The 11,592-nt window shown below is 35.2% G+C and overlaps 1 protein-coding gene across 1 annotated transcript in view; it reads right to left on the bottom strand.

Moving 5' to 3' along the window:
- The window catches only part of EFCAB13 (EF-hand calcium binding domain 13), a 78,438-nt gene that overhangs the window by 18,054 nt on the left and 48,792 nt on the right, over positions 1-11,592 (bottom strand). The window contains 4 exon segments of the mRNA XM_006833722.1: positions 4,044-4,153; positions 4,949-5,092; positions 7,127-7,198; positions 8,068-8,211. Coding sequence (XP_006833785.1) covers positions 4,044-4,153; positions 4,949-5,092; positions 7,127-7,198; positions 8,068-8,211 — 470 coding nt within the window.

Here is an 11,592-nt window from a genome sequence, read left to right as displayed (position 1 = left end):
AGGACCAGGCTGTGTTTCATTTTATCGTACAAAATGAGTTGGGACTGACTCAATGGTACCTAACAGCAATAAAAAACCATATTCCAGTTAAAAGGCATCTTAGAACAATTCACAACTAATCTAAATATTACCTTGAAAGAAAGAGAGGTTAAAATAAAGGTAAGTTATATTTCCTTAATTTGTTGTTGTTATTTCTTCTTTGTTCTAAGGAGGATGAACAAAACAACTAACCTATACAAAATTACTTCTAAAATAATAAGTTATGCCAACTTGATAAGATATTTTTAAAGCAGGGTTTCTCAACCTCAGTACTGCTGAGTTTGTGAGCCAGATAATTATGTATTTGGGAAGGTAGAAGGGTTGCTCTGTGCTCTGTAGGATGTTTTACAATATCCCTTGCCAATATCCACTAGATGCCTTGCCTGCCAGTTGTGACAACTAAAACTATGAGGGTGAGTCAAAAATTATCCACACTCTGGCTGTAGAATTTATTGTAATCAACTTTTAGGAAAGACAAATACATCATTTTTAAACATGATCTCCTTGCTTTTCAATACACTCTGTCCATCTGTCAACAAGCTTTCATAGTCCCTTATTAGAAAATGTTTTAGGTTGAGTTGTGAGCCATGAATGTACTACTGTCTTCACTTATTCCTCAGAGGTAAATCTTTTTTCTTAAAGGGCTGTTTTCAGTAGACCAAACAGGTGAAAGTTCAATGGAGCAAAATCAAGACTATAGTCTTGAAATCGCCTCAAAATTAAATGTTTGCAGAATGTCAACAGTGTGGACAGAGGTGTATGGATGTGTATTGTCACTCTGAGATAGCAATCCTCTGAGTTTAATTCAAAGTTCAGGCTTCAATTTATCAGTGAGCATTGTCCATTGTTGATAGTGTTCCAGAACTGGTCCTTGAGGATCCCAGAAAATTACAAGCATCAATTTTCCAGCTAATGGTTGACTTTTGAACTTCTTCTTGGAGGCTGATTGAGGATGTTTCCATTCCATATTCTGCCATTGACTTTCAGGCTTGTGGTGATGAATCCATGTCTTGTTAACAGTAACAAGTTTTTTCAAGAAACTTTTACCTTCCTTTGAGTATTGGTCCAAATTTTGTCTGCAGATGTCTAAACGCTTCTGACTATGCCTCTTCCATGAGTTGTTTAGGTACACATCTCACACAAATTTTTGAAACCCAAGTCTTTCATAGATTATTTCATCAGTAGAGCTACAGATGATTTGCAAATGATTTGCCACATAATCCACGGTCACTCTTGTCTATTAGACAGAATCATTTAGACAGACACATGCACCCTCAATGTTATCATCAGCCATGGACATAGATGGGTGTCCGGCTTCTTCTACGTGGTTGACACGTGTGTGTCCTTCCTTGAATTTCCTTATGCATGCACACACACTTCTTCATGACAAAAACTCTCCATTCTGTGCACAAAGTCTTCAATAAGGCAGTGCAGACAACAGAAGTTTTAATAGCACCTGAGTGTGAACAGTGTTTGACTCACCCTCATGTCTCCATGTATTAAGTGATCCTTGAGGGCAAAATTGCTTGTAATTTTAACTAAAGTTATGTTTAAAGGCAGGAAATGGCTTTCTAAATATGAGTACATCCTCACCACAAATGGGCAGCTTTATGAGCTTGTTTATATCTGTTGCAATTGACCATATTCATCATATAGAAAATAAGAAGTGAGAGTATATGGAAGATGAATCAGGTAAGCTCTTCTCAGATAGAACAAACAAATTGAGACTTACAAGTGATTATAGACATGAATATGTTTTAATTTTGTTACTAAACAATACCTTATCTTTCTCAAAGGACCTTTGAAAGAAAGAAGGGAGGAAGGAAGGAAGGAAGGAAAGAAAAAAGGAAGAAAACTGGGAAATTCTTAAGACACATAAAAGGAAAGGGAGTATTTTGAAATGAAACTACTCTAGGAAGACATATTATTCCAAAGTCATGTAACAACACACATATACACTTTTAGACCAATTTTACAGTCCAAGCCATGAGATCATCCAGACACTTGATATTATAATTAAATCTCTTTGAATATACTTATAAGGGATATTCCGAAATCTGGGATTAGTAAATACTGACTGCTCTAACGTTTATAGTGTTATTTAGGAACTACTTCAGAATTAATTAGCATTTGGTAAAATACTTTGTAGATAAAAACCTGCTATCCCTTTAGAAGAAATTTTTATTATAAGGTGCTGGTTGTCTACTCAAATCAACTCACCCTTAACATAGGAATCATCCAGTATCTCTTGAAGACTTTCATCAGTGAAATAAGTTTTACTGGCATTTTCTAGTGCATCTGAATGTTTGTCTTCATCAGATCCATAGCCTTCTTTCAGACAGTCCAAAGTATTGATGACCTTATTCAATGCTACAAACATATAGACAATATACATACAGCATACAATTCAGTATGTGGATCTAGATCTTTTGAACATAACTAAACCACATGGCCTCTTCTAGATCTGTACTATTCAGTACAGTAGTCACCAGCAGCATGTGGCCACTTCAATTTACATCAATAACATTTAATATCCAGTTCCTCAGCTGTTGTTGTTGTTGTTAAGTGCCATTGAATCAGTTCCAACTCATAGCAACCCCGTATAGGGTTTCAAGGAGAGGCTAGTGAGTTTGACCTTGAGATTCAAACCTACTTTTTTGTCCAGTGCTTTATCCTACAGTGCCATGTTCAAGTATTTGATCACCACATGTGATAAAGGCTACCAGTCCTGATGTAGTGCTGTAGGATCAGCACTGGATTTCTAACGACAAAGATGGTGGTGCAAACTCACCAGCCACTCTTTGGGAATCCTATACAGGGTCAAAAAGTTCATGGAAATTTTTCATTATCTTCTCATTCTATTTTTCCACTACTTTTTGAAAGCCACCATCCTTGTTAAAGATGTTCATCAAAATTTAGTAATAGTAAAAAATTGAAAATAACCCAAAAGGATTGTAAATAAAATTATAGTATATCCTCAAAATGAATATTTTACAGTCTTTAAAAAGAACAAGGTAGGCTTATATGGTATAACATACAACAATACATACTGTTAGCACATATATACACACACAAACTAATTGTGGGATAGTATGAACAAAATGGTCCAATTTATAAAGTAATTTCAAAACACACAAATACAGTCATCCTACAGGGGATTGGTTCCAGGACCACGTCCCATTCCCCATACCAAAACTTGTAGATGCTCAAGTCTCTTATACAAAATGGCATAGTATTTGCATATAACCTAAGCATATCTTCCTTTGTACTTTAAATCATTTCTAGATTATTTATGATACCTAGTACAATGTAAGTTTGTACTAACTGCAAGGTCGTCAGCTCAAACCCACCAGCCCCTCCAGCATAAATCTTTATGAGGCTGTCTGCTCCCTTAAAGATTTATAATCTCGAAAACCCTATATAGGGTCACTATTAAGTTGGAAATTGACTTGATGGGAATGAGTTTGGTTTCGATAGCCTTTGAGGGATTGCTTTGTTTACTTAATTACTCCCCTCACCCACCCAGTATATTTGATCCTCAGTTGGTTGAATCTTTGGATGCAGAACCAGAAGACACAGAGAAACAATTGTAGTCATAAACATTTTAAAAGTTTAAAGGGATATTTACCAAATGTTAACAGGGATATTTCCACAGGTTGTGACATTGCAAGAGGTTTGCTTGTACTTTATAGTTCTCAAATCTTTGTGAAATTTCATTATTTTACTTAAAATTTTTTACCATGAGACTATAATAAAGATTTCTTCATTCAACTATTAGAAAATCTTTTCAATCACCAACTTGAAATTTAAAATACAAGTTAAATTTAGTTTAAAAAGAAACCAACTTATTTTAGTGTAAAATGAATTAAATTTAAATTTTAGCACATTTTCCATAATTGGAAGTGTTTATGTACAGACAAAACAAACATTTGGCACAGACACTGCAAAGAAGATTTAAGCACCAAATATAGTACTTGGTTAGGTGGCCTTTCAACAAGTCCTGCATTGTTGCCTTTTATCAGTTTCACCACAGAACTCTTACCCAAAAAATTGGAAAATTTCTGAGTGTCCCTCAAAGTCCTCATGCAGTCTTTAACATTCACCATGTTATCTTCTGGAAGGAAAACAAAGAGAGATGACAAACAAGAATTTCTGGACAAGGTAATATTAAAAGACTAGTATCAAAACCAGCATATAACTTTTATATTTTTTTACAAGGTATTTTGGATTTATTTCCATCCAGTATTCTCTACAACAACTTACAAGATTATAGATCTGATCTACCTGTAAGAGAACTAAAGGACCAATAATTTACAAAATGTAGTGGCAACCAAAGGGGGCAAAGCTAGGGTTACTACTCATACAACCTGAATTTGCAACAAAGACCTCTGAGGACAAAAGATTTTCTTTGATACATCCCAACATGTCCACATCCCACAAAATTTAGAACTGCTTGTTAAAAAGTGCTCTTATAACTACAAAAGAGCACGTTTAAAAAGGGAAGGTTTAATTTAGTTTAAAAAGATTTTAAAAAATGTTTTTCAAAGATTGCTGTTATTTGCCATCTAGTCCATTTCAATTCAAGGTGACTTTATAGGCAGAGTTATTGTTGTTACGTGCCATAAAGTCGGTCCCACCTCATAGGGTTTCTGAGGAATGGCTAGTGGGTTTGAACTGCCAATCTTGTGGTTAGAAGTCTAGTGCTGATCTTACAGCACCACAACACCAGGACTCCATAAGCAGATGAGAATTGTCCTCGAGGGTTTCAGAAACAGACAGTCACATTTTTCTGTGAGGAACAGTTGATAGGTTTGAACTACTGGCCTTTTGGTTAGCAGTCAAGCATTTAACTGCCACTGTGCCCCAGAGGTCTTTGCAAAAAACTGATGTTAACATTTAAAATGCTTACCAGAAACAAAATCTGACTGAAGAATTTTATCTGCCTCTTCTTTAGGTGACTTAATCCCAATATTTCTTAGAAAGTCTTCTAAGTTCTTCCCAGATATCATGTCACCTTCAAGCAAATTGGGGACAGAAGTAACCTCCTTCAATTCTGGAAATAAAATAGAAATGTTATTTGATAATTAAACCAACTTTTGACTTAAAAAACGAAACATATTTGCCATCACTGAAAACTATTATCAGTGCCAGTCCAGGGCTTATTATTATGTCTTGGATTGAAGTATAAGACATCTCAGCAAGGACTCTATCCCTGAGGGAATTCTATGACCAGTAGTACAATATGCATGAAATCCTTGGTCCATCATGTTTTCTCGGCTGTTCATATGAAATTCCACCAGTTGTCTGTCAGTTTGTCGTACTGGGGTGGTTTGTGTGTTGTTTGAAGCTGGAAGCTACACCACTGGTCACCCATAGTAGACAGGTTCCCACAGAGCCTCCCTACTAAGGACAGACTAGAAAGAAGGAATAGTTAGTTAGCCAATGAAAGCTTTAAGAATAGCAACAGAACATGATATAATACATTTCCAGAAGATGAGTCCCTCCAGTAGGAAGGCACTCAAAATACAACTAAGGAAGAGCTGCCTCCACAGAGTAGAGTTGCCCTGAATGATGTGGATGGAACAAAGCCTTTAGGCTCACTTATTGAAGAGGCACAGCTCAAAATAAGAAGAAAGAGTTGTAAATATTCATTAATAATCATAACACAGGATGTGTGACGTATGAATCTAGGAAAATTGGAAGTCACCAAAATGAAATATGGCCAATGCCAGTCCATTTCAGCTCACTTATGCCTAGCATATGGAACACATAAATGGACTGGTATTGGCCATTTTGAATTGGATATGGCTTACTATGCTGAGAATGACAAACTGAAAAGGAATGGTGTTCATTCAACATGAAAAAGAGCATTTAAGATCTACCTTAAAGTGCAATGCTGTCTGTGACAAAAATAATATCTTTGCACCTACAAGGACGATCTATGATACTAAACGAAGAAGTACAAACTGCACTAAGGTATGGTGAAAGGCAAGGCTCCAGGAATTGACAGAATACAAATTGAAACCTTTCAAAAAAACAGATGAATCACTGGAGGCACTCATTCACCCATGCCAAGAAATTTGGAAAACCAATTGGAAGAGTTTCATATCTGTGTCCATTCCAAAGAGGGGTGGTACAATGGAATGTGGAAATCACCAAACAATATCATTAATGTCACATGCAAGTAAAATTTTGCTAAAGATAATTCAAAACAGCTGCAACAGTACATCCACAGGGAGCTGCAGAAAATGAAAATGGATTCAGAATAAAGTGTGGACCTAGTGATAGCATTGCTGATATCAGATGGATGTTAGCTGAAAGCAGGGAATACCAAAAAGATATCTACTTGTACTCTATTGCCAATGCAAAGGCTTTTGAATGTGTGGATCATGACAAGCTGTGGATAACATTTCAAAGAATGGATATTCTAAAACACTTGATTGTGTTCATGAGGAACATGTGCATACACCAAGAGGCAGTCATTCCGAAAGAACAAGGGGATATGGAATGGTTTAGAATCAGGAAAGGTATATTCCAGGCTATATTCTTTCACAATGCTTATTCAATCTGTATGCTGAGCATATAATTTGAGAAGCTGTAAATCTTTATAGAAGCCACATCTTTCTCCCGTGGAGCAGTAGGTAGGCTCAAACCATTAACCTTTTAGTTTGCTACTGAGCACTATAACCATTGTACCATCAAGGCTCCTGGCTAATATAATGAAGGAATAAAAACAGCATTAAAATGATCTCTTCTCTAAAAAAGGAGTCCTGGTGTGGCACTGTAGGATAAGCACTGGACTGCTAGCCACAAGGTCAGTGGTTCAAACCCACCAGCTACTCCTTGGAAGCCCTATATAGAGTTGCTATGGGTCAGAAACAACTTGACAACATGTAACAACAACAACAAATCTACAAAAAGCTTTATTTCTTTTATTATAATAGAAGCTGCAAACTTTTCATCAAAATTAAGTTCTGACTCCCTACAAGCAGATCAATGTCAAAATGTTAACCAGAAATTGCTAAAAAATGAAACAAAAGGCTTCCACTCAAAAAAATCAACCAATGACAAATAATCCAGTACTTACCATCTAACTTTGAGGCATCATGCATATTCTTTACCACTTCTGAAAATTTGTCAAATTGTAAGTTGTCATTTTCTGCAAGAAAAACATTTTTTAACCTTATTTTCTTTTTATATGTATAACAAAAATTTTCCATTTTAATTATTTTTATTGTGATAAATACATATATATATAACACATGTGCCAATTCACCATTTTGCACACATATGAGTACAGTTCAGTAACATTTATTCCACTAATCATTTGTAACATCATCATTACCATATAGATATTCAATACTTCAATGTTCATTGCAGCTCTAGTCACAATAGCCAAAAGGTTGGAACAACCTAAATGTCAACTGAAAGATGAATGGATAAATACTTTTTCAATGTTTTACTTGCTTTCCCCACCCCCTTGCTAAGAGGTGGAAGCCACCAGAAGATGTGTTTTTCTAGAAAATTAAGTAAAAGTTTATTTCAACAAAACAGTGTGGCAATCCCAAGCAGTATTATTCCTATGGAGTTTGACTAGGTCTTATAGCATTTCATCATTATCTCCTTTGTGTTCACTTGTTGGTGGTGTTTTTTGTTGTGTGACATACATTCCAACTCATACAAACCTTATATAGGTGGGTCTCAACTGCCAACCTTGTGGTTAGTGCAGTGAACAGTCCAGTGTTTATCCTACAGCACCATACCAGGTGTGCCATTTTCCAGGAATATGCTCTACAACCTGAATATGCTCTAAACCTACAGATTTGATCCATTTAGAGTAATAAAGATAAAATATTCATATTTTCCTATAGGACAAGCAAAATATATTTCCTAAATGTATACAATGACTTTCAATCACCTGCAACACCCTATCTCACCAAATATAAAATAAAAGGACAAATAAAGATTGTCAGAAGAGGAAGTTACATTTTTGTATACTTTTTAAATTTTAATATTTGGAATACCCACCATCAACTCTTGCTAGTTTCACTGCAGCTAGGAATTCATCTTTTTTTAAATTATTATTTGAAGAAAATAAAATGTTCCAGAGGTCAGAAACGTTTATCTTCTCTTTGGTTAGATTGTTGAGGTTTTCAATAGCATCAGATAATACTAAAGGGTAGATAAAACACAAGTTTTACAGTGCCCCTTTGCAAGAAGAAAAAAATTAAACTGCTATTTGAAATAGTCAGAATTTAGGATTTTCTGGTTAAGGGGAGATAACAAATATGAATGAACTGGTAATTTTCAAATATCAAAAGACAATATTGTTCAATACTAATTACAATTAAATACCACTTCACCCCCACTAGAGAAGCTAATATAAAAAAGAAGATGTTGGGAGCAGGAAATTTATCTTAATGAGGGAATGACAACTCAGAAAAGGAGAATGAGAAAGGCTATACAACTCAGAGAATGTCATCAGTGTCACTACATGATACATGGAGAAATTGTTGAAAGGATGTATCTTTTGCTGGGTATATTCTCAACAAAAATGAAATTTAACTTTTTTTTTTTTTAAAGAAAAACAAATGTTGGCAAGGATGTAGAGAAGCTGCAACCCTCATCCATGGCAGGATGGTTTATATATGTACCATTTAGAGTGGCGAGGACAAAAACCTGAATGAGTGTTTTTAAAGACAGCACAGACAGAGACTAGCTGAATTCTCCTTTAACCTCCAACTCAAATCATATTTTATACTAAGTAAAATATATCATTTACAATAATACTTGATAATAGGGGTGAGGAGACTAGGAATAGGACTGGGCCATGAGGAAAAAAGGGATCAAGAATGATTCCTAGGGGGGCCGACTTGTAGGATATACCCTTTGGTTGGTCAATGATGCATGGAGGGGATTGTAACCACGACAATGAAATGACATATGATAGGATGAATGTCAAACTAATGTTCTCCCATGTAAACTATCACATAATTCACAATAAAACATTTTTAAAAAGAATGACTCCTAAATTTGGGGGCATAGGTAACTAGGTGTTAAGTTCAACAGGAAGAGAAAATCCCCAGATGCCAGAAATGAGGAAGAAATATTAACTCTGTGTGTGTCACTTGAACTGATATACCTCAGAAGTCAGACCTGAGTTCAAATCTTAACTCTACTACCTACTCGCTATATGTGTTTAAACTTCTGTGCTTTGGTTTTCTCATCTATAAAATAAACATATTAATATAATTTATATGATAATTAAAGAAGTTAATAAATATAAAGTATTTATAGCAATTGTGGTTGCTACTAAGTGTCATTGTGTCAGTTTCAGCTCATAGTGATCCCATATAGGGTTTCCAAAGAGCAACTGGTGTGTTTGAACCACCAACCTTGCAGTTCAAACTGATCTTTCAGTTCAGTGCAGTATTCCACACCAACATACCATGTAATTAGCACTTAATAAATGTAATAATAATGATGATAAAATAGCAAAAGGAATGCACAATATATTTTTTAAACTAAAATAATTTGTAAATTAAAATGCCCATATTATTATTAAAAATTATTAAATATCTAACTCAAGAAACTAGAAAAACAGCAACCTAGAAGGAAGTAAAAAATAATAAAGATTAATTAAATGGCTTTTTAATAAGACTAATAAAATAGGCAAACCTCTGTCAAGGTTAGAAGAGAGATGGCATAAACCATATTAGAGGAAATAACTACAGACAAAACAATTTTTTTTTTTTTAATTCTAGCAATATAATGAATAAGTTTATTCCAGTAAATTGAAAAACATAAAAGGAAATTTATAATGTTCTAGAAGTATATAATTTAACCAAAACTGACTCAAGAGGCAATTTGAAACCTGAAAGGAAATATAACCATTAAAGATAATGAGTCAGTAGTCAAAAATATAAAATATGCATTTTATTCCTAAAAATATTGCTTAAAGGAGCTCTGGTGGCACTGTCAAATAAGCACTGAACTGCTAAGCGAAATTCAAACCCACGAGCCATGCTGCAGGAGAAAGACGAGACTTTCTGCTGTCATCAAGATGTATAGCCTCATAAGCCCTACACAGGCAAAATATGAGTCAAAATCAACTCAATGGCAGTGGGCTATATATTTATTTCATACAAGGGAGATCATAGAGTATTTATTCATTTGTAAATATGATGCTAATATAAAAAACAATATAATGCTGCTAAACAGACCTTCCCACCACTCATCTGTGAATTGGTTTTACTGTGGTGTCTTGTGTGTTGCTGTGATACTGGAAATTATGTCACCAGTATTTTAAATACCAGAAGGATCACCCATGGTGGATAGGTTCAAGCAGAGCTTCAGATTATGAGAGACTAAGGAAAGGCTGATGAGTTTTTAATGGTCTTAATGTGCAGGCTGAAGAAAATTAAAACAAGTCCATGAGAGCCAAAATATGACCTTGAATATATCCCAACTGAATTTAGAGACCATCTCAAGAACAGATTCGATGCATTAGACACTAATCACGAAAACCAGAACAATTATGGAACGACATCAAGAACATCATACATGAAGAAAGCAAAAGGTCATTTTAAAGACAGGAAAGAAAGAAAGGACCAAAACGAATGTCAGAAGAGATTCTGAAACTTGCTCCTGAACTTATAGAAGCTAAAACGACTAAAACAAATGAAATAAAAGAGCTGAAAAGAAAATTTCAAAGGGCAGCTCAAGAAAGCAAAGTAAAGTATTAACATGAAATGTGAAAAGAATTGGAGTTAGAAAACCAAAAGGGATGTACACACTCAGCATTTCTCAAGCTGAAGGAACTGAAGAAAAAATTTAAGCTGTGACTTGCAATATTGAAGGGTTCTATGGGCAAAATGGAGTCTTGGTGTGGCACTGTGGGTTCATGTGCTAGACTGCAACATCAGTTTGAACTGCAAGGTCAGTGGTTCAAGCTTACCAGCTGCTCCTCAGAAACCCTATAAGGGTCGCTATAAGTTAAAACCGACTAGATGGCACTTAAGAACAACCACATGGACAAAAAATTGAATGATGCCAGAAGCATCAAAAGGAAATGGAAGAAATACAAAGTCACCTCACCCAAAAAAATCAGTCAATGCTCAACCATTTCAAGAGGTAGCCTATGATCAAGAACTAATGACACTGAAGGAAGAAGTCCAAGCTGCACTGAATGAGCGGGCAAAAAAGCAAGACTCCAGGAATTGACGGAATACAAATTGAAGTGTTTCAACAAACTAATGAGGCATTGGCGGTGCTCACTCATCTATGCCAAGAAATTTGGAAGGCAACTACCTGGCTAACTGATTGGGAAAAAATCCATATTTGTGCCCATTACAAAAATAAGTAACTCAACAGAATGTGTAAATCATTGAAAAATATCATTAATATTGCATGCAATGAAAATTTTGCTGAAGATAATTCAAAAACAATTTGCAGCAGTATATTGATAGGAGCTGCCAGAAATTCAAGCAGGGCTCAGAAGATGACATGGAACAAGGGATATCATTGCTTGTGTCAGAAAGATCTTGACTAAGG

Source organism: Chrysochloris asiatica, unplaced genomic scaffold (assembly GCF_000296735.1).
Source record: "Chrysochloris asiatica unplaced genomic scaffold, ChrAsi1.0 scaffold00007, whole genome shotgun sequence".
NCBI lineage: Eukaryota > Metazoa > Chordata > Mammalia > Afrosoricida > Chrysochloridae > Chrysochloris > Chrysochloris asiatica.
The sequence above is the reverse complement of the archived record's forward strand: the minus strand, read 5'-3'. Positions and strand labels throughout refer to the sequence as shown.